General features: G+C 45.1%; 1 protein-coding gene across 1 annotated transcript in view; it reads left to right on the top strand.

Annotated features, from left to right (window-relative positions):
• Positions 1-24573, top strand: part of FAM13A (family with sequence similarity 13 member A) — a 1072469-nt gene that overhangs the window by 234349 nt on the left and 813547 nt on the right. Inside the window, exon 4 of the mRNA XM_086961617.1 lies at positions 12226-12406. Coding sequence (XP_086817743.1) covers positions 12226-12406 — 181 coding nt within the window. The remainder of the gene's footprint in view (positions 1-12225; positions 12407-24573) is intronic.

Genomic DNA, 24573 nt, shown 5'->3' with positions numbered 1-24573 from the left:
ACGCTGCCCTTAGATTTCAAAACTGCCTTTCCCAAGTTTTTTCCTGGCTTAACCTGAATCATCTTAAATGTAACAGTGCCAAAACCGAAATAATACCCCTAGGCAAAGGCATCCTCTTCTCCCCTAAAGACTGGTGGCCTCATAACTCCGAAGCACCCCCGAGCGCGGTCTCCTCAGCCCGCAATCTTGGAGTCCAATTTGACTTGTCCCTCAGCTTCGACGAGCATGTGCACATTACTGCGGGGTGCTGTTTTAGCCTGATCAGGCAGCTAAAGAAATTTTTTGACTTTCTGCCCATCTCAGCCAGGAAATCAGTCGCGGTGGCTCTTATTCTCTCCCGGCTGGATTATTGTAATGGCCTCCTAGCAGGCATAAAGAAATCTTCCCTTAAGAAATTGCAAAGTGTTCAACACGCAGCGGCCAGGCTTGTTTTGAAACTCCCCCGCAGGTCCTCGGCCTCTGCAGCCCTTAACACTCTCCATTGGCTGCCCCTCCATAAGAGAATTCTTTTTAAGCTTCTTGTCACGGTCTTCAAAGCCACCAGGAATACTGGCCCATCTTACCTGACTAAGCGCTTTTTGCGTTACATTCCAACTCATTGCCTGAGGTCGTCAGGAGCTAATTTAGTTACTGTACCCCGCATAAAACTAAAAACTAAAGGTGGAAAGACCTTTTCATTTCTGGCTTCCAAGGCATGGAAATGTCTCCCCCCCCAACCTTAGGCATGCCTCCTCAGAAAGCCTTTTTAGGAAACTTCTGAAGACCTGGATTTTCTCTCAGTCTGACTCATCGGTCCTCGCAGCTATCTGATCCTCGCTCTCCATTGCTGGTTCTCTGTGTGCTCAGCGCCAAGATGCTCCTTCCGGAGCGATAGTCGCGCTATACAAATTTTAATAAATATCAAATATCAAATGTTCCAGTGGAGCCACCCTTTCCTTGGCTCTCTGCATCATGGGTTGTATAGTTCACTCCCAATTTCATAATTAATGTGCCTTGGGTGAATATCATTTAGATCTCCACCTTATTTCCATGCTTTCATACTTCTCGCATTTCTTTACTTCTAACCTTTTCTCTTTCGAATAGTAATTCAAAGAGCATACTCTCCCTCACCATGATTATACTCATTGACAGTTGGTCCTATGATAGTTTGTTTATGTTCGCTGATATGGGGACCGACTTTCCTCCAGATCATGTGATCTCATTCACATTTGTTGTTTATTGCTGCCCCGTTAATATATCATCATTGAGGACATGTCTGTCAGTCCTTAATCGATATATCCATCTTTGTTCATAGAACAATAAGCATTCCCCCATTGTAACCAGGTTCCCACCGATTTTATTCAGTACTTCTCATTGTAAATCATTCTCAATATGTCTTTTTTCTAGGTAGTGTCTGTTCAGCCTTGTGTTGTTCCTGCAGCACCTAATGGTGCTCCTATGCTCATTTACCCTAATTTTGACTTATCTCATGCTCATACTTACATATTATAAGGCACAAGGACATGTAAGTTGCGTACACCACATTTTCAGAATTGCAATTGGTTAGAGACTTTAGTATCCATGGTTTTGGGAGTCCCCAAGTTAACTTCTTTTCTTCTAGTGGATAACTCACACACATTACAAATTAAACAGGGGTATTGTTTGTTTTCACCACACTTTAGAATTACGACAAAATGTGCTTCATTTGTGCTTTCTAAATTCTGATATATTCTGAAATATTTGTACTGTTCTTTTACCAACATTTTGTTGTGTGCTAGAAAATAACATCCTCCAACCTTTTTACATTCCCATACCCAGCAAGCTTGTCACATAATTCCTCTCACTATACAGCCAGAAAAAGAAAAGTAAACACTCTACTCTACCTAGGTCTTATGGCATGGGCTCAAAATTGAGGAAGAGGATTGTTTAAGTTATGCTATTAGTAAAGAGCACTGACCAACATAAACAAGCTTGTAGACAGAACATTGTTCGTCACAGGCATCTTTATAGTGGCAAAAATAAGGAGAAACAGTCAAGCATAAAGATGCGGCAGGAAACTTTTCAAAGAAATACAGCACATTTACTATTTCCTGTATTGCATACAACTGAGACAACTGAAACCATATCTACTCTAGTAGAGTGTTTCATGAAAAAGAAAAAAAGTTCCCAGAAAGCGAGCACTTGTGGATGAATACAAGGAACTGTAAACAATATGGTGTGCTCTTCCTAACTATAGGAAAGAAAGAAGAGCGAGAAGGGGCGAATAGCTTCTATAAGGAGCAAGGGCCCTCACACACCTCAACAGGTGTCATGCTCCATCATAGGACAGCTCCTCGTTGGGCCGTCGCAGCAATGCCCAACGGGCCCCGCAAAGGGGCTTTTTGCCGGAGATCTTTTTTCTGTGGTCTTGGCCGTAGATGAAACAGGCGTGTGTGGGAGTAGTGTGGCGTTTATACAAGGTGAGTAGATTGTGGAGAATGTATGGATTAAAAACAACTATGGTAACATGCTGAACTAACTTTAATTGGGTTCCATGTCATGATTAAAAACAATATTACTTGCACACAGAGATTTTAAAAGTCTCGTCAATTTGTCAAGTGAGGATAACAGTCAACATTTTTCATGCCCTAAGATGTCATAGAGATCGGGGCATTTCTTCAGGACCTAGGAAACCTACTTGCTACTCAAAATCGGGGTGGTTCATATCTATGTGTAAGAGTTAATAACCATACCCTCGCCAAATACACCAACTGCAACCAGGTTCCTCTTCAGTAGGGACCTACATAAGGAGTGGGAATAAAAAAGAGGAAGGAGAAAAAAAGGGGTGAGGGGTTAAAAGGCGAAAAAGGTTCAATGAGAACAAGGGTAGAAAAGACGTAATGAGTAGTATCTACGCCATTCCCTGTCGGTGGTACATGATTAAGAGGAGGAGATACACTCAACCCTCTCAATCAAGCTTCGTATACAGTGTGAAAGCTCCCCCAATTGCCCTCCTCAGGATAATTTTTGCATTCCTTTCCCACACACTGTGTTGGTTTCCTGCCCTTTCCAACATGGCCCCCGTTATACACCCATGTGAACCCACGCTGATGCACAGACACTCTAGCATTTCTCTGTAAGTGGCTGTACTCTGACCCGATATAGTGATCATAGATATGGTCATCCTTTTTTTATCCCCCCATCTTCTGGCACAAGCTATCAACAGCTCAATATGTCGTAGTTATGGCCCCTTATTATTTTTTCAGGTCCTTTTCTTCCCCCTTTTTTCTTTCACATTCCATGTTGGTTATCTAGACTTTCCTGGAGTGCCGCCTATCTCAAATATGGCGCCCGTTATACGCCTCTCCGATCCCACCCGGATGCAAAGAAATGTTCTAGTATTCCACCGGAAGAGGCTGCCCCCGGTATCCCCTACCGTCTTAAACACTGTACTCCTTCTAGAACCTACACCACTCCGGAATCCATGGAGGGTAGGTCGGTCGCACTCTGCGTACTGTACGAACGTGAGTATACCCCCACTTTTCCCCTGCAGCCGCTTGTACCTCCTCGTATGCATCCACGCAGCTTGTTGATATCGCGTGTACCCTCTTTCTTGTTGTAGGAGTCGGACGCCACTGAGCCTCCCGTGACTCCGGAGCCCTCTGCTCTCCTGCCTGTTTCTTGGGTAAGTGACTGCATTAAGCAGGGCCCGTCTATTCGGGTCGGATTTGAGCTCTCTCGGATGGAGGGTAGCTCCAAGGACACAAATAGTGGGGGCATGAAGGCGCGAATATTTAGCCAAACAATTTTTTGTAATTTGATCAATTCAATGATGCACACTGAATTTGGCAGTACACTTCCCTCACATTGAACGTATTTCACCCAGGTGAATGCATGTTTAGATAAAATTATGGGACAGATGCACTCTGAATTTGGTGGTACTTATTTATTTATTTTATTTATTTAAAGGGTTTTATATAGCACTGACTGGACCCGGGAGTATCAGAGCGCTTTAAAACATTTGGAAATAACAGAGTTACAGTAAATATTTAGCACAGTTAAAAATTCAAGCAATGCAATTTAACAAATTTGAGGAAGGGTACAATAACTAGGAGGATCTAAGAGAGAACAGATTGGAGCAGGAGGAGCTGGAGGAGAGCAGAGAAAAATTTAGTGAGGGGGGCAAGTAAGAAAGTGCAGAGCAAGAATGGGGAGAAGGGAATGAGGGGAGGGCAGGTGGTAGGGGGTGGGTGAAAGTCTGAGAAAATACAGAAAAACGAGGGGGAGGGGTGAATGGAAGAGGAAGAAAGAAAAATGGGTAAGGAAACCGATAAAGACAATGTAAGGTGGAAGGGAAAGGTAGTCATTGAGCCATACCTTAGGTACCCCAGTATTTTTTAAAAAGAAGCAGCTTAAGTTCTTTTTTGAAGCAAGAATAGGAAGAGATGCAATGTAAATCTTTGGGAAGGGAATTCTAGATAGATGGTGCATTTCCAGAGAAAGAGCGAGACTGCGTTGATCTCTTTTTTTAACAGAGGGGGAACAAGTACAAGAGCGTTAGTGCTCCTCATAGTTCTAGGCAGCCCGCTTTGTGTAGTTTTTTTGAGAGGTAAGAAGGGGTATTTTGGTGGAGGGCTTTGTGACTGATGCAAGCGGTCTTGTAGGTAGCTCTGCCTTTAACCGGAAGCCATTTAAGGTTTTTGAGAATGGGGGAGATGTGCTCAAAGCGTTTGCAGTCAGAAATTAGCCTGGCAGCGAGGTTGAGAACAGATTTGATAGTGGCTAGATGTTCTTTAGGAGTTCCAACAAGATTCACATTACCGTAATCAATTTTGGACAGGACCAGTGATTGAACATCTGATTTAAAGTCATCCGCAGGAATAAAGGGTTTCATTTTTTTAAGATGATGCAGTGTAAAGAGAGCGCCTTCAGCAGAGTTGTTTATATGGGGAGTAAGACTGAGGCTATGGTCAACGCTAATGCCAGGGGACTTTACCGAGTGAGTGATGGAGAGAGAATAATTAAGAGCTTTAATGTCTGAGATCCAGTTTTGGATAGGGCGCGCGTGGTTTTTAGGGGAAAAAAGGATGATTTCAGTTTTTTGGGGGTTTAATTTTAGGTGATTATAATGGAACCACGATTAAATCTTAGTCAATGTGTCATTTAGATGTAAGACATCATCATGCGATTTGATCTTGTAGTAAAGTTGGGTATCATCTGCATATAGGTGGTAACTGATTTCTGCTTGTTTGAGATTCATAGCGAGGGGTTCCATAAAGAGGTTGAACAGAGTTGGAGAGAGAATGGAGCCCTGGTAGACACCCTAATTAACAGGTTGACGTGTAGAGAGGCAGTTAGAGATTTTAATTTGTTGGGTTCTATGTTGGAAGTATGAGGTGAACCACTTGAGGACGGCACTATCCAAGCCAAAACGATTTTTGAGGATATTGAGTAAAGCAGTATGAATAACGGTATCGAAGGCAGCTGAGAGGTGAAGAAGAATGAGGAGGGAAGATTCACCCATATCTAAGGAGTGATGGATGTCGTCGATGATGTTGAGCATTGCAGTTTCAGTGCTACAACCCTTTTAAAGCCTGATTGTAGAGCGTCCAGGAGGTTGAATGATTCGATATGTTTGTCCAATTGAAGTAGGGCACATTTCTCCAGGGCCTTTGATAGGAAAGGAAGGTAGGAGATAGGACGTAGGTTGTTTAAGTCATAAGGGTCGGCCGAGACGTTTTTAATGGTAGGGGTAACTTGGCCTAATTGGAGAGATGCAGGGGCACTGCCATTGGTAAAAGAGGAATTGATAATAGTAGTTCAATAAGGAGCAACAATGTGTTTAAGTTCTTGTACCAGGTAGGATGGAAGGGGATCTTTTGTATGTGAGGATGGTTTAAGCTTGGCGATGACTTTAAGGACGTCATGTTCAGAAACTGGGCTGAAGTTGTTCCAGAGAGCCTTGTTTTTAAGTTGGGGGATGGAGTGGGAGGGTTCAAACGAAGTAGCAGCTGGAGGGGGTTGTGCGGGATCAGGAGGAATAATGGGAGAGGATGGAGAAACGGAGAGGGGATGGTGGTTAACTAGAGGGGGTAAAGGCGAAGGTTTGATCAATCTTTGAAATTTTTGTCTGAGAAAAAGCTAGCAATATCTTTGTATCTATCAACCGCGTAGCTAGTGGTTGGGGGTGGAGGGGTGCTGAGGAAGTTTGGGTTTTGATGATGTTAAATAATTCCCCGGGTCGGATTCTTGCCCAGTCTAGTTGAGAGAGGAAGAAAGTGGCTTTCTCATTAAAGATATGTTTTTTTATAGTCAGCTCTAGCAGTTCTGAGGAGAGTAAGATTCGAGGCTGAAGGCTGTTGTCTCCAAGTGCGTTCAGTCTGTCTGAGAGCACGTCTCTCATTATTAAGGTCAGTATTGAACCAGGATCTGGAGGGTTTATTTTTTTGAAGTTTTAGTTTAGCTGGGGCTATTAAATCAAGGACAACACTGATAGAATTATTGTAGTGTTCAGTAAGATCTGTGGGACTTTTCGTCTCAAGTTCGCCAGGAGCGATAGAGTGAAGACTTCTAATTAATTTCTTTTGTCTGATTAAATTCGAAGGAAGGGTGGGCAATGAGCTATTGATCGAAAAGAGGATGAGGTGGTGGTCAGACCAATCAATAGGGATAATGTGGGAAAGAGAAGCCAGATCCTTGCTAGTAATTATAGCGTCGAGGGTGGCTCCTTGAGAGTGTAGGAGAGTTACAAAGTTTTAAAAAATCATTTACGTCTAGTAAGTCGTTGATAAGAATGACCGATGGGACATCTTTTTTGTTGAAATGGAGGTTAAAGTCACAGAGGAAGAGATTTCTAGATTTGGAGATAGATGATTGAATAAGAAGGTCAGAAAGCTCTTCAGCAAAGGAAAGAGGTTCGCCGGGGGGTGATAGATGTTATGTAGACAGATAGGGGGGGATCCCTGTACTGTAAACTCTGCCCCAAGATATTCAAAAGTGTTGGGGTCAGGGTGATTAATAGGAGAGAGTTGAAATTCAGCTTTATAAATTATGGCAAGGCCCCCTCCAATTTTTCCAGGCCTGTCTTTTCTAAGGATGGAGTAGCCAGGGGCTAAGAGCAAGTCGAGGGTTGACGTGGAATGAGTATTAAGCCAGGTTTCTGTCAGTAAGGCGATGTCAATGTATTCACTGAGGATGGTTTTGGCAATTTCAGTAGCATGACATGACGCCGATCGACAGTTTATCAGCATTCAGTTGAGGGGTTTAGGGTCATTAGGTTTTGTGGGGGGGCAGGAGTGGATATTGGTGAGTTGCTGAGGTGGTCTCGGTGGAACTGGGGAGGATGGGATCCTACTAGTTCCCACAATCACTGGGATGGATGAAAGAGGAGGAGGGGAATTTGTGGCCGATGTGGTGGTGAGGGGATGGACTTTATTGAGATGGGGAAGACATGTGATGGGGAAAGGGCGGGGAGAAGGGCGAACTTAAGTGGGCTATTTTTGCTTAGAGGACTATGAGTAGAGTTGTCATTAGGGGCAGTATTCACTAAGTTAAGGAGCATAGGGTACGTTAGTGTTGGGTCTGGTGGATAGGTGTAATTTAGCTGGTTTCTTGTGGAGAGGGAGTAGACTTCATTTCTGAGTAAAGAGAGTTCTAACACAAGGGTTGAGAGATGGAGTTCAATATTAAGGAGTGTTTGAGAAAGAATTGAGACCGGGAGGGAGGCAGGGAGATTGGATGTGAGGGGAGGGGGGTGGTCCATGTTATTTGGGGTTGACGGTCTAGTGTGTGAAAGAGGTAGGAAACCAGGCGGAGGAATGAGAGGGGTGTTAAGGTTACAGGGTGAGGAGGGAGTAGAATTGTGAGAGAAGGTATAACCAGAAGTCAACATGGTGTCATGGGAGGAACTAAGGGTCTGTGAGGGGAGTTGGGTACTGCTAGAAGAATAATAGGGAGAATGGTTGTCAGGAGAAAAAGTTAAAGATATTGGTGGTGCCATTGTGGGATAAAGGGGGGGAGTTACATGAGGGGAGGTGAGGATTTGTGTGACTGATGGTGAGGTAGCAAGGTTATTAGGAGGAGATAGGAGGAGGGATATAAGGGGGAAGCTAATGGTGACTTGGGGGTGGGCAACAGAGAATCAAGTGTTTCATTTGAGGTTGGAGAAATAGGGGAAGGCAAGGAAAGGGTCAGTGTGTGTTGAGATAAGAGATAAGAAGGCATCATGCAGTTTGGGTGCTTGACAGTTTGATGGTAGTAGTAGTGGGAATTAAGGCTTGGGATAGGGAGCTAAAGTGGTGTTCAAAAATGGAGAGGTGGTGTTCGGAAGCTTGTATAAGGATATTCCCAGATTTAAATATAGAAATGTCAATTTCACCAGGAAATGTGAATGAAGGGGTGGTGGAAAGTTTCAAGCTGTAAAGAATTTTGCAGGACTTCGTAACAGGAAGGAAGATGCTTTTCCATTTGGAAGGGCACTTAGTGAAGAAGATTAAGTTCGTTTTTACTACGGAATTTAGGCTATGGTAGTTGTCAACAAATAAGGTTTCCTGGTGGCAAATAAGAAGTTTGTTTAAAGTTTTTTTGCCGTTTTTCAAAAGGTATGAAGGGTATAGGATAGACCAAGAGTTAGAGCCGTGTCTGGTAATGGGTGATTCTGATGTCAGATGGGTATCATTAAGGGGAGGCATGATGAGTCTGTGATTGTGGTGGGAGTGGGAGAGGGAGGATGCGTGATGAGTCAATCAGTTGCAATGTGAGAAAAGGGGAGTGGGTGAGCGATGAACGGGGGACAGGGGAATATCAATGAAATGAGAAAATCTCCACGTGGAAAGACGAGCCAAGAAGGTGTTAATAAGATTGGGAGGTAATAGATGGGGGGGGAAGGTAGGGGAGGGGGGAGGTGTCAGGGAAAGGTAGTAGACTGGTCAAACTAAGAGAATGGGCGGGGGGAGATAAGATGGTTGAGAGAAGTAAAGTAAGGGAAAAGAAAGGTGGGTGAGTAGGACTAAAAGGGGATGAAGGAGATATAGAAGTCAGTGAGATAAAAAGGCGTGGATAAATAAATGAAAAGCTGAAGAAGGAATAAAAGTGCCATTGAGCATCTGGATAAGATCGAATAGAATTTGAATTTCACATTGCAATAAAAAGATAAAAGGGGTATGTCAATATGCAAGTTGGGAGAGTAAAGATAAATAGGTAGTTTAGCACCGAATATAAGGTCTAAATGAGGTAGAATGCTGTGAGTGAACTAGATCATGAAGTGTAAGTGAGGTGGAATAAGGATAAGGTGTGGTCATTCAATGTAGGTGAGGTGGAATAAGGATAAATAATAATAAAAATGTACACCAATTAACAGGTCAAATGAGGTGTATCGCTGAGGGTGTACATAGGGCATTATTAAATAGTGATTTGCACAATACAAAATACATTATAAAGAGGTTATATATGCATAGAGTGAAGTACAATAAAGAAAAATAGAATAATTAAAAATTAAAAATAAAGTGGTAGGATTAAGTACTTTACACAGACATTTTCATTTTAAACTGAATTCCACTTCAAGATGGCCACCAAGGTAGTCAGATGTGGAGAGTCCCTTTTCACTTTCCACCCAAGTTAGAGCATCAGAAGGGAAGAGGGTCAAAATGGCTGCCAAATCCTAGTCAGCAACTCCAAATGGCGCCTATGTATCCAAAAGTCAGGATCAGTTATCTGTGAAACAAAGCAAGGCCCTCACATTGTCTTCCAAAAAAAAAAAAAGCTTCAGTTTCATCTTCAATATTATTCAGTCTCAATTGTATTACGGCGGGCGTCACTAACACCTCTGGAGCCCAGCAGCCCCTGGTTAATTGGTCTTAGCAACATCAAGATGGATCACGTGCATCAGTCCTGAGCGGATTCAGAGCTTCCTACAGGAAGGCAAGGAGACCGCAGAAAGGAAACAAAACACTCCGGAGGATAAGGCAAGCAAAACAGCTGGGCGGGAACAGCAACAACCGCCAGCATAAACAGCGAGCATCCCTGGAGGAAAGATCACTCCTGGAAGGGTTCACCCGCGTCCCTTTCAAACTGAGGGGCCGAAATCAAGACAGGCGAGGCAGAACCGAGAACAAAACCTACCGGACAGCAGATGGACTCCTATGCAGGGGGAGGCCCGACCGCCACTAGAGGACCTGCCCTAGTCGCAACACTGGCAGACGAGGCTAGGTCCAGACCCGCTCACAATGAACATATTTCACCCAGGTTTGTCCATGTTTAGATAAAATTATGGAATCAACTTGCGGATGATGTACTGGCCACCATCATGAGACGAGCTGGAGGCTGAACATTTTCTCTCTGTACCCCTTGTTTTTGGGGTATCTACAATCTGAATACCTCTCATGAGGCACTGAGTTACTATATGATACTTTTTCCAGCTTTCGCACTGTATACGAAGCTTAATTGAGAGGGATGAGTGTATCTCCTCCTCTTAATCATGTACCACCGCCAGGGAACAATGTAGATACTACTCATTATGCCTTTTCTAACCTTGTTCTCATTGAACCCTTTTCTCCTTTAACCTCCCGTTTTTTTTCTCCTTCCCCTTTTTTTATTCCCACTTCTTATGTAGGTTCTTACTGAAGAGGAACCTGGCTGCCGTTGGTGCATTTGGTGAGGGTATGGTTTTCAAATCTTACTCATAGATATGAACCACCCCTGTTTTGAGTAGCAAGTAGCGTTTCTAGCTCCTGAAGAAATGCCCTGATCTCTATGACATCTTAGGGCTTGAAACATGTCGACCGTTATCCTCCCTTGATAACTTGACGAGACTATTAGGATCTCCACGTGCAAGTAATATTGTTTTTATTCATGACATGGAACCCACCAATTAAAGTTGGTTTAGGGGGTTCCCATAGTTATTTTTAATCCACACATTCCCCACACTCTACGCCACATTTCCACACACACCCGCTTCATCTACTACCAAGACCACAGAAAAACGATAACCGGCAAAGAGCCCCTTTGCGGGGCCCTTTGGGCGTTGCAGCGCCGGACCAACGAGGAGCTGCCTTATGATGAAGCATGACACCTTTCTGGGTGTGTGTGTGTCCTTGCTCCTTATAGGAGCTATTCCCCCTTCTCTCTCTAATTTCTTTCCTACAGTTAGGAAAAGCACACCTCATTGTTTACAGTTCATATTTGGGTCTTGTGTGCTGGACCTTCATTGCCCTTGTTCCCCATTGTTGATTTGAAGAATACAAGGAGACAGTCATAAAGGTGGTAAATATGCTATGCTCCAGGGGAGGTAAAAAAGCATGCTAGACAACCAAAAACAAACATAGCTATCAAATTGAAAGTAAGCAAATGTCTGTTACAAACCACAAAGCCAATGGTAAGCAATGGCCGTAATGGATTCCCAGGGAAGCTTTCAGAATGGCCTCAAGATGTTGTTAGCAAACCAGAGAATTGCGCTGTCTGGTAGGCTTCAACCTAAAAAAGGGATACAAGGGAAAGTAATGATGCTGCCAGGGAGGTAGTATATGTATATTATATACACCAGTAACATTTATTATGATATTAATGTGATTTATTATGATTTCTTGTATTTATGAATTATGTAATTTTTTGACTTAAGGAATTTTTTTATGTATTAGTAGTAATTATAACTATGACGATTTCTATGGTTTTTAACTGAAATTACTTATGATGATGATTATCTTGATGTTTTTAATTTTTTTGTTTTTCTTATGATTAAGATTTAAAAAATCTTCAATGCAAATGTATTTAGTTCAGTTCCAGTGCAAGTTACATATTTTATTTGTAACCTACAAAAACTATAGTCATGCAACACACCTTACAAGTCAGAGGATTTACTGTATTATAGTATTTGATTCAATGGCACTGAAATGCACCTTTTTATCACTCTCCTCACATATGTGTGAAGTTTATCTTCATAATATACTAGCCAAGAAATCTCTCTGTGTTCCCTTTGTATCAATGCATGTCAAATAATGCAACAAAAAGCGGATGGAGAATAGGGAGATAAAGTGGCGGGACCAGGATGTGTCAAAGGGGAGGTGGAATGAGAAGGAAAACCTCAATAGAGTGGCTTACTATTAAGTCAATAAAGCCTACCTCAACATGGCACAGTGTGAGAAGCTCTGCCTAATGGTTCATTTTAATTGGGAGGAAAGCAGAGTGAAGGGATCGAGTGAGTTGTGGTATTAGCTTTCTAAAAAATAGATTCTGACACATTCATATTTTATGAACCACTGTCTTTCTACCTAGAAAATGGAAGTGAAGCCGAACGAGAGAAAGGACTAAAGGAGTTACTGCTGGAACTGCCCGACATTCACTATTGCCTGCTGAAGTATCTTTGTCAGTTTTTGATGCAAGTATCCAAGCACCACTCACAGAATCGAATGAATATTTTCAATCTTGCAACAGTCTTTGGACCAAACTGTTTTCTGTAAGTCAATGTCATCATTCTTTATTTTGTGGGTAGAGCGTTATCATTCCATAACATTTCTTTTTGTACGACCTTAAAAATAGTACTTATTGTTCTGCTTAATTTTGGGTAGTCAGATCCATTCCTACAGTATAACGTTGAGGTGTCAGTAAAACAATAATCTTAAAAATGGCAGTCTTCCAATGCCTATTTTGATTTCACAGATTGTACTTTACCGCTTCATTCATGATTGCGTTTGGTGTCTTTTTTTGGCCTGGCTAGAAGGAAATGAGAGATGCTGGTATGAAATGGTAAGCAAAGGTTAAACTTTAACATTTACACATTACTGTGACATGTTACTCATTTCACTTAAAATGTCTTTTATATGAGTGTGTTAAGACAGGTTGCAGGTCTGAACTAATACATGGAAGTAAATAAAAGGCAATAATTAAACCAACAGAAAGACTTTCAACAAATGGACACAGCTAAACAAATTAGTCTTGAATGCACCACAGCATCACTGGGTATGTGCAGAGTAGGGCCAGACAGTTGGATGTTGGATGTCTTGGCTCTTTCTGTGGTTTGGAAACCCTTGCTAATCTCGAGTACCTTCTGGTGTGTTGATGGGAAGGATAGTTGTTAAAATAAGCTGGATTGAGTTAGAGTGTCACATTATATGCTTTCAGCACCATCAGTAGCTGCATCTGGAACCTCATATAAAGCAGTTGCAGATTTTGAGAGACATGTTTTACATGGCCACATTAAGTAACTTGTCATAGTAATTGGTTAGTGAAGTTGTACACTTACTAAAGAGTTTTCAGTAGCTCATCGCAATCCTGTCTGCAGATGGCATTTTTGCAGCGAGACTGTAGGATGCAGACTCTTTTGTTACAGTACTACCCCTGGATGTATGTTTTTTATATATATATATATATATATATATATATATATATATATATATTTTTTTTTTTTTCTGAAGAAGCCAAATCGGTGCAACGCGTATGTCAGGGGGGCAGGGGGGTCTGCCAATAAACCATTGTTGGAGTAAACAACAACTTGGAGTGCCGTCCTTTCTTGACCTTCGCATAGACCACGGAGGTGTGTGCTAACATATATATATATATATATATATCTATATCAAGTGTTCTGACCCAGGAGGGTGTTTGCAGGAGACATGGGCTGAAAACTCATTTTTTATGGAGAGGTATAAGTCTGTTTTTGTGCCTGCCACCCCATCAAGGGTAGACCAGACTAAAGGGGGCCTGGTTGTTAATGTCTCTCTGGTGGTGAAATGTAGTATTGATGTGCTGTCCACAGACAACCCATGTTTGCAGACTTTGTCACTTTACAGTGGGTCTTTTAAACTTTTATAATGCCACATTATCTCGTCCAGAGGTCCGTAACAACTCCAGGCTCAGTGCATTTCTGTGCAATCTAAACACCTCCATTATCTTGAAGAGGTATCTAATGGTGGTCGGAGATTTTAATATCCATCCATGTGGGGATCCGAGAGAGTTAGGCGCTGGAGCTTCAGGTTGTCCTCGTTTGACAGGGTTGCATCTAGAACATACCTGTCAGGGAGATATAGTGAACACGTTTGACCTTTTATCAGCAATGGGCAAACTGGACCCAGGTTGGAGGGAACTTATCCCCACATTTAATGGGAACGGTAGTGATTCATTAATATATTTTATTTTTGTTTCTACCCTGCTTTTTTACCTTATATTGGATTTCTCTATTGAAGCGAGTATCTTCCTTGACCATAACCCCCTGTGTCTTAAAGCCAGCTGTCCCCCACTAGCCCAAAACAAGGGGGGACTATAGAAAGCCACAGATGATGGTACAAGGCTTAAATGAATGAATGAATGAATATAAACTTATATTGCGCATGGTTACCAGAAGGCATCCTAGCGCATTTAGGATAGCTAGAATACCACTGCCACTCATGGGAAGAGAAAGGTCTTCAGCTGTTTCCTGAACTGTAAATAGCTAGGTTCAAGGCGGATCCCATATCATTCCTGACTCTTTCCATGAGACCTTATTAGTCAAATATTATAAGAGCTACAGACGTGCCTGGCTCCGCAGCCCAAGCCAGGAGTTGTCATTAATGCTTTTGTAGTTATTTCTTGCTCCATAGCTGATTTATTGGAGGCTCCTGCCTCTAAAAGGTGCCTAGACCGGGTCCCAAGATCGTTTGATTCTGCTTGCCCGCGCGCGTCTAGTAAGCTCTGTGTACCACCCCAAGAGACACTTGCCTAGTAAAAACCTGTGGAAAACAGTATAAGGGAGCATTGGCTAGGCGAAAGGAGGCGTTGAAGGTGGATGCCTGGAGCAAGCGTATTGAGGTCAACACTCTTAAGAGTAGTCCCAAGTTTTGGGGCTTTGTCAACAGCCCTTTCTAGGCATCCGACACAGTAAATGCCCTTGATGCCCATATTACTGAGGATGAATGGGTTAGCCGTTTTGAGGACACGTTCTGGTGTCCACCTGCTCAGAGTGTCTCTAGTGGAGCGGAAACAGGTAAATCAGCCCTGTGTGTTTCAGAGGGGAAAGGTAGAAAGGGCATAGTAGGTTTGTCTCGTAACAAGGCCCCGGGACGAAATGGGATTCCCCTGACCTTTACATTTCCAGTCTGGAGCTGTGGGCCCCTGCCCTCACTTAAATAATGAATGCAGCTGTTAGAGTTGGCCCCCAGGTTCATGGGCCACCTCCACCATTGTTCCTGTTTTTTTAAAAAAAAAGGAATAAAGACAGCACACACTGTTATAGGCCAATCTCCCTGTTGGATTCAGTGGTCAGACGTATTTTACTGGACAGATTATCTAGCTGGGCGGTGACAATAACATCTTGTCAGAAGTTCAATATGGTTTTCGTCCTGGTCAATCGACCATGAACCAATGTCTGAACCTGTTCATGATGCTTAATAAGTATACAGTTGCCCGCCCTGGTACTGTTTACCTAGCCTTCATGGACCTATCATCCGAGTTCGATCTTGTTAATAGAAGTAAGGTGTGGTAGAATCTGTCATCTATCGGTATGGATAGGGTTATTGTCCTTTTTTTACAGGATCTCCATTGAGACACTAAGGCGAAGGTCAAATACACCAAAGACTTTAAGGTAACCCAAACGTTTTCTATACAGAGAGGGGTCCGTCAGGGCTGCATCTTGACCCCTTTTTTGTTTAACCTATATATAAACAACTTAGAGAAGGTGTTCCTGGAGTCTGTGTATTATCCTCAGGTGGGACGGTGCAGTTTCCCTGTCCTTTTGTATACAGATGACGCTGTCTTGATGGCTAAGACAGAGAGGGAGCTGCAAACGTTGCTTAACTCCTTTGTCCAATTTATGGAAGAGCAGGTCTTGATGGTCAATAATTCTAAATCCTATGTGATGCAAGTGGGATCTCACTTGAGTAAGCCCTACACTTTTAGGATCAAATCTTTTATATTATTGTCCTCAAAGTAACCTCTATTGTACATAGCATGCCACCTACAACTGAAGCTGGGCCAGCTGCGTATAGATGCCAGGTGTGTTCAGGTAATGTGTACACAGCAAGCCACCTACAACCCATCGGGCCGGCCGCGTTTACATTGCATCTTCTGATGCCAAATGCGAGCAGCAGTGGTATATCATAGGAACTGATTTTTATCACGAAGAACAGTAAAAATGACAAAAGACAAAAAAGAGAAATGTAAACCATCCCCTCACCCACCCGCCTCCCCATCCCCTACTGAGCAACGCCATGCTAAGGAAAGTATTGGTATTCTACCTGTTTATATTTCAGGGCTCTTTTGTTAATCTGTCATCGTCACATCAGCCAGCCCTGAGGCTGGGGGATCTGGTAGGAGTCTTAAAATATGTAGGAATGTCCGGCATGTTAGTACCCTGTATTCTGTGGAGAGAATAGAAATGAATTTGGTCCATATCTCTTCATAGGAAGAGCTATCAGATGTTGCAGCCATGGACAGTCGTTCCATGCCAAGCATAGGCCATAATTGGTGCAGCCATTGCTTGTAATCTGGTGTTCTATCTGTGCCCCAGGAAGACAGGTTCACCTGAAGTCTGCTTTCAATGCTAGGGCTATCGGTCTCCCATGGATGGATCGGACTGGGAATGTTAGTGCGTTGGGGAGTCCTAAAACTGTGTAAGCTGGGAAACTGGGGATAGTGGTATTAAAAGCAGCATCTGTGTCGTCTAGGGTTTGGTCCCAGTATCTATTCAGCTTTGGGCAGTGCCAGAGGATATGGAGAAAAGTCACTGAATTGCCACACCCTCACCAGCAGACCCGGAGCATTGACTGTTCATTTTCTGGGGGCGGGCTGGAGTGTAGTACCAGTAGGAAATTACCTTGTAAGCTGTTTCAGTATGTTCTGTGGTGTGTGCCTTGTGGTGAGTTCTATAGAAGTTATCTCTCCATTCTTTGTCTGAAAAGGTTCTGTCCAGCTCTACCCCTGGGTAGTCCCATTGGGAGGCATTGTGGTGTGTTTCTATCTTAGTCAGATGGAGATATTTCTCAGAGATTAGCCACTTATCATCTGTTTTGAGAAGCAGCCATTTTTCAAAAGTGGGTCATTGGCCAGCTTGCTCCCGTGTCAACCTCAGACCAGAGCACCCAGTGTCTGAGTTGTGTGTAAGAGCACTGGTCTGTCTTATTAGAGAATAGTGCTTCTTGAGTAGGTTGAATGCAATCAGACTGTCCTGATGAAATACATCCCAGGCGTTCGCAGCCCCCCTTCGGGTCAGCGTCTAAAGTTGCTTTACGTCATGCCTGGGGGGGAAGTCCGTATTTGCCAGAGGCAATGGGAACGAGGTCAGGCCCGCAGTAATCAATACCTTATCCCAAACGTTTGAGAGTCGGTCCTGTCACAGGCGAAGAGTAGAGTTCCCATGCCCTGTGGCGCCGGGGCAGCGGTACGGCCCTCCGTTGTGTTGGTTTCCGACAGCCTTTCCATGTCGACCTTTCTGACACGGAAAAGCTGTCGGAAAGTGACTTTGGGGCCCGTATCAGGGCTTACTTCCCCCTGGCCCTCTGTATGTGGCCCTGGGGGGCACCTATTGTGTCCCAGTGAAAATCCCTGCACCAAATGGCAGTCACCTTACGGTGCCTGCCACATGGTGCAGGAATTTGTCACAAACTCCACCATGTGTGGTCGCATCGTAATCGGGTGTGTGGAACCACCGACCTTTGGTCGGGCTGTTGACTCACCGAAACGGTGACGCTTAGAGGCAACTCCGACCAACATCGAAATCATGCCATTGTGTCCTTTTCTTATCTACCCCGCCATTATGAGCAGATGTGAGAAAGTGCCATCTTTCTTGCCTTGGTATGCCCTCACTTTTTTCTGAACTGCTGATGTGCTTGACTGAGTGTGCCCTCGGTCCCTGCCAATCAGGTACCCAGGGCCTGTGTTCCTTCCCTAAAGAGAAACGCTTTGCTGAAACAAAATACCCAATTTGCACCTCTGGCCACCTGTCAGCCCCTAGTAAATGGCACCCTAGGTACCCAGGGCATGGTGACCAGAGGAGACCCCCTGAGGGCTGCATCACTTATTGTGCCACCCTCAGGGGCCCTGTACCCTGGCACCCACACACTGCCTTTCCCGACTGAGTGTCTAAGTACAGAACTAAAACAAGAGTCGACATGGCACACATCCCTGGGTGCCATGCCCACAGAACGGTATACAACCTTTAGCACGCATCTTTTAGCACGCACTACCACTACCACGCATCTGTTACAACGCATACCATTACAACGCATAGCGCTTTGAGGCGATCTGACTTAGGGAATGGCTAGTGAATAGGTTAATTTACTATCCAATAACCTTCCCTAGTGTCCACGGGGGCTGGTGTTGGAATAGTAAATTATTGCAACGCACTATGCGTTGTAAAGGTATTGGGTTGTAAAAAATGCGTGGTAATGGTATGCGTGGTAAAAGTGTGTGTGCTAACATCATACATCCCCACAGAACGCACTGCCCTGGCATACTTCAGTCATCCCTCTAGCTGGGTGCCCTATGCCAGAGGTGAGGGCACAGAGGGATGAGCTCTGTGCCCCTACAGTACCCAGGGCCATTCCTGGGCACTGTAAGTGCAGTGATGCCATTTAAGAGTATATGGTGCTGGGAGGTTGTCATTACGAACTCCACAGCACCATAATGGCTACAATGAAGACTGACAAGTTTGGTACCAAACTTCTTAGCACATTAAACCTGCACTGATGCCAGTGTGGGATTTAATGTAAAATGCACGAGAGGGCATCTTAGAGATGCCCTCCAAAACCCGAACCTACAATCTGCATCTGGGCTGAGGGGCTGTAGAGGCTGCCACACAGCAGACATGTTGCTGGACCCCTGGGTGGAGAACCCCCCGCTCTCCTGGGCCTGCAATAATGCACATCCTTGGCGAGGTGATATGTCTCCTCCCCCAGGATGGATAGGCGGAAGCTTCAAAGGCATACCGCCTCTGAGAGCTTCTCAAGACCATTTGCTGTACCCAGCAACTGGCCCCCCACCCATTCTACCCCCACTCTGGCGGGAAGTCTGGCGGGAAAAACTACGTCAGGAAGGAAGGTGTGCCAACCTTTGCCAACCCCACCCATCAGGTGGAGGAGGCGAGGTGAAGCACGACCCCGGGCTCCAGCCATCTTGTAGATGGGGAACCCTGCCCAATCCCAGCTAGGCTCCTGCCCCCCTCCCACAGCAGAGGAGCAGGTTAGAGGGTGTCCTCACCCCAAGACAGGGACCCATTGGTCCCTGCCCTTGCCCTACCTGTAACGCCCCTAAATTTAGTATTTAGGGGCTCCCTAAACCTTCCTTCCTCAGATCCCGATATCAAAAGAAGAAAGAAGATCAAGAAGAGGAAGACCCGCCGCGCAGCTGCTAACAACAGGACAACACAACTGACTTTGCCCCAGCCCTACCGGCCTGTTGATCCTGGAACCTGCTCCTGCCTAATCCCGGCGACCTCCGCAGATGGCAACCTTGGGACACCCAGAATATCTGCCTGCCTTGACCCTCTCGAACATTGGAACTCCCATCAGCAGAGGCTCTGCTGCAACAACCCACCTGGCGCCCACCAGGAAGCTCCGGACCAGCCCACTCTGCACCAGCCGAGCCCGGGCCAGGCCAACCCAAACCAAGACCACGAGGATGTCCCCCCGGTGACTGGGACCCGAAGTCCAGTGCCCAATTACCCTCCTCGACGAACCAGCTGACGCCTGCAGACTCAGAACCAGCGGCCACCCCAACCGCGACCAGCCGAGGGTAAGCTTTTCCGACCCCCAAAGACATCCCTGCACCCGGCGCCCCACGGCTCCCTGTGCCCCCCCCTTTGGGGTACCTACCTGTGCTCCAAGATCCGAACTTACTTCTCGAAGTGCTGGTCGCCCGTGGAGAGTCACCGTCCCCGAGCCTGCAGCCTTTGTTCCTTTTTCAAGATCCTCATTGGATAACATTGAGCGTCCAATGGCTCTAAAGCACCCTGCACCCAGCTGCCCGAGTGCCGCTGGCTGTGACCTCTCTGTCCTATCTTACTTCCCCCCTTGCCCTGAGCAAGTGACCAGGAGCCCAGCTCCCAGAGCTGCGTGGCCTGCTAGCCAGCCGCCACCAACCGAAGGCCCCCCTTCCCTCTTTGGATAACATTGGGCCTACCTACCTCTGCACCCGACCGCCCCTGTGCCGCTGGGACTGAACTAACTGTACTCACCTGACCCTGGGGGACCCCTGAGTCTACGCCCAGAACCCTAACTTCACCAACCAAGTACTCACCTGGAGACCGGTAAGTGTGAAGTTTTGAAAACTGAAAATATTCCTATAAATCAGCCACAGTCCGAATTTGAAAATACTCACCTGTGATCAGGAGAGAAGTCAGTCCTGTACCTTTCAGCCCAGCGCTGAACCGCAAAAATAATCCCTAGCGGATTTACTAGTAACCTGTATTTTATCCATAGGGACCCATTGTCTGCTTTTCTATGAAATTTCTTCCAAGTGTCTACTTTTGAAAACTGCAAATATTCTTTAAAAATCGTATGAAATACTGAAACGCAATTACCTACCTGTTTTGAGTTAAGCCCCCAGTGCTGGCCCTAGGAGACTAGTGCTGGGTTACAAAACTAACGCAATCGTACTTTACCTGTAACCTGAATTTCCTCCCATTGGATAACATTGTCAGAATCACCTTGAAAAGTTTCTAAGTGTGAACTTTTAAAACCGCTTTATATTCAGGAAAATTCATCACAGTAACTAAAACGTTTTTGCTAATCTGGTTTCAGTTTAGACTCCAGGACTGAATCTAAGATCTAGTCCTGGAACTACCAAAGTAATCCATAAAGTAATCAACTGTACTTTCCTATGAAAAACCCATTGAGCTCAATGCTAGAGTGTGTTTCAGAACTGTGTTGCGTATAATCTACCCTGTAATTACTGTGTGTACAAACTTATTGCTCCTCTGCAAAGTATTTACAAGAGAGTACTCGTATCTTGAAAAGTATTTTTTTATAACTGTTGGTTCTAAAAATAAAACAACAATATCTGAGGATATAACAACAATTGGTCTGGAGTTCAGTTCTTGAGTGTGTGAAACCTTTTGCTGACTGAGTGTGCACAACAAATGCTTTACACTGTCCTCTGGTACTGCCTAACTGCTCGACCAAGCTACCTCTTTGGAGAGTAAGGTCAGTTCTGACTTTAACCTCTGTTATACCTCTGGGGTTGGTGGACTCTATACACACTGTACTTCCTTCTAGTCCAGTATATATAGAACCACTTTCTCCCAGCAGATATCAGACCATCTGCCGGAATCGTGGACTTAATGAGCTGCACCTATTGTAACTTTCATATAGAATCTACAAGGATTATGGAATTCTAGTCCATTGCCTGCTGTTTAGGTCTTTCCAGGTATTCTATTGTATGTTTACTTACCTAATGTATGCCTTCTCATTGTACTCTTCCTCTTACCTTATTGCTACCTGTTTAACTTTGTTATCAAATATCTCTTAAAAAATATGTAATGATTATATGCTAAAATTAAAAAAAAATTGCATCCTTACAACAGTGGTGTAACTGATTGTTTTCTGTTTTTGTTACTTGCCGATTCGCAAAATATAAACTATATTGAATAATGAGTGTGACGCTAAAAGAAGAACAAAGAATAAAGAAATGAAGCACTAACTAAATAATTCCCTTTGGAGATCACAAGTGTGATATAGAGACCGAAATTCCTTTGCAGGAATCTGTTTGCCGTCTTATGGTAGCATAAAGAGGTACTGGGTAACCCAATTGACCCTTGTAGGCTTGGGCAATGAATAATTGAAAGTAGGGGTAGCTACTGTTTTATCAATTGAAGAAATTGTGCTGTTATCCTGTGGATACATACGGGTTAGATTTGTGAAAACTAACTCCACTGACTCACGTTAGCAAATTAATCTAAATAAGCAGACAAACGAAATCCCTTGTAGCTACCCCTACTTTCAATTGTCTTATGGTAGCACCACTTTTGCCTCTTTGCAGTTTTTTTATAATCCCATTATCGTAATTTCCCAACAGTATTGCTTTATTACAAGATTGTTCATGGACTTGCCCTGACTGTTCTTTCAGCGAGTTGGGTGGCAGCAAATGTATAATGTTATCACAAGAGCTATTACAAGGGCCACTGGAATTATGCAGCAGGGGAGGACCAAATTATGCAGCATTAGTGACTAAATGATGCTGCAAGAAAAGGCAAAACCAGGCATCGTAATGCAGCACATTTCGTGATAGTATTCGATGTTTTGTCTTTTTAGGTCTCGGCTAACATTGCTGCGCACATGCGCAGCTCGCTCGGCGAGATTTTATGATTTTGAGTCGTTTCAGGCAAGGGCTTTAACCCCCGCCCCTCTTTTCCATTGGCCGGCGTCACCGTTTATGCTAAACGGTGGCGAGCCATTTGAAAATAGGTGTTCGAGGCATATGAGCTGCAGATTGTACACTTAGCATTAGATCGCCACCTGGTGTTGGGCTCGGATGATTGCATGTTATTGTCGTCTTGATGACTCCTCCCTTGAACGATAGTGCGCATGGGCCTTGGCTCCATCCTTAGATTGTTTTTTTCCACCACTGGGTTCGGATGAAAGTTTTCCGCTGCGGCTAGAAATACACTTTCCCAGCACTTTGAAGCGCAAAAACTTCCCAAAACTCTCCAAACTAATTTCGATACCAACTAACATCGTCTCGACTCCATCAAGTCGATTCCGGTTGTCAACGCGGGCCATTGGGCCTATCCACGCCGTGAGGCCTACACCTCATGGAAAGGACGCCATTCAAGAGATGCCCTAAGTGTTGAGCAAAGTTTCCACGCAGTGAATACCACGAGCTCTGCAATCTCTGCTTATCACCAGAACACGACGAATCCAGCTGTACAGCCTGCGCGTCTTTTCGATCCAAGATAACCATCAGAGTTCGAAGCGCCCGTCGACATGACATGCAGAGATCAGCTCCGGAACCGGTGGATATCTTCGACGAGGAGGATCCTCTCGGACCCTAAGAAGATTCCGATGATCTCCAAATTGTATCAGAGGCAGACGACTCAGATGACTCCATACAATCTGGTCAGGGCGTGAGTACTACTGCCCCTGCACCACACACAGCACCCAGACCGAAGGCAAAGGTCAACACTCTATCTCCGGTGCCCAGTCGCGACCGAAAAACCCCTTCGACGGCCCCGCCATCGAGCCCGGCTCTGAAGAAAATAACTAAGCCTTCCGGTAGCTCGGTACCGAGCAAGCCGCACGTGTCGATCCCACCAGCTCCCTCGGCACCGAAACCGAAAGAAGTCTTGGCTCATAAACCGTCGACTTCTAAAGACAAGGGTACGAAGCCAGCGTCCGACGCCTCGAAGCCGATGAGACCAGCTTCCACTCCAAAGACAGTGTAAAACGCCACCCGCATACGCCACCAACTAATCCGATCTGCCAAGAAAGCCGCACTCAAAGACCGTCTAGATAACAACGCCCACAACAGCAAGGAATTATTCAACATCGTCAAAGAATTTACCAACCCATCAGCCAACTCCAACGACATCACCCCCTCCCAAGCCCTCTGCGACTCCCTAGCTTCCTTCTTCCACAACAAAATCGCAGACATCCACAACAGCTTCGACAACCGACCCGAAGACCAACCCACCCAAGCTCCTGCAGGACCCTCACCCCCCTTGAACATCCTTAACGACTGGAACCCAATCTCCACTGAGGACACCATCCGCCTGATGAACTCCATCCACTCAGGATCCCCAACTGACCCATGCCCTCACCACATCTTCAACAAAGCAGACTCCATCATAGTACCACACCTCCGAGATGTCATCAACTGCTCCCTCAACTCCGCCACCTTCCCGGAAAGCTGGAAACACGCAGAACTCAGCGCCCTTCTGAAAAAACCCACAGCTGACCCCACCGAACTCAAAAACTACCGTCCCATCTCGCTTCTTCCATTCCCGGCCAAAGTCATTGAGAAAGCTGTCAACAACCAGCTCGCCGCCTTCCTCGAAACCAACAAATCCCTCGACTCCTCACAGTCCGGCTTCCGAGCCAAACACAGCACTGAGACCGCCCTCATCGCAGCAACAGACGACATTCGAACTCTACTGGACAATGGAGACACAGTCGCCCTTATCCTCCTCGACCTCTCCGCTGCCTTCGACACAGTCTGTCACAGCACCCTTCTACAGCGCCTCAGAGACGTAGGAATCCAAGGAAAAGCACTGGAATGGATCACCTCGTTCCTCACCGGAAGAACACAGAGAGTCCGCCTCCCACCATTCAAGTCAAAGGCCTCTGAAGTCATCTGCGGCGTGCCACAAGGATCGTCACTCAGCCCCACCCTCTTCAACGTATACATGAGCCCCCTTGCGGCCATCGCTCGCCAACACAATCTCAACATCATCTCCTACGCGGATGACACTCAACTGATCCTATCACTCACCAAAGACCCTAATACCGCCAAAACCAACTTACACGAAGGAATGAAAGAAGTAGCCAAGTGGATGAAGCACAGCCTTCTGAAACTGAACTCAGACAAAACAGAAGTCCTCATCTTAGGCACCTCCCCCTCTGCCTGGGATGACTCTTGGTGGCCAGAAGCCCTTGGAAAAGCCCCCATCCCGACGGACCACGCACGGATCATCCCGACGGACCACGCACGGAACCTGGGCGTCAT

This window comes from Lissotriton vulgaris, chromosome 3_1, assembly GCF_964263255.1.
Source record: "Lissotriton vulgaris chromosome 3_1, aLisVul1.2, whole genome shotgun sequence".
NCBI classification, from domain to species: domain Eukaryota; kingdom Metazoa; phylum Chordata; class Amphibia; order Caudata; family Salamandridae; genus Lissotriton; species Lissotriton vulgaris.
The sequence above is the reverse complement of the archived record's forward strand: the minus strand, read 5'-3'. Positions and strand labels throughout refer to the sequence as shown.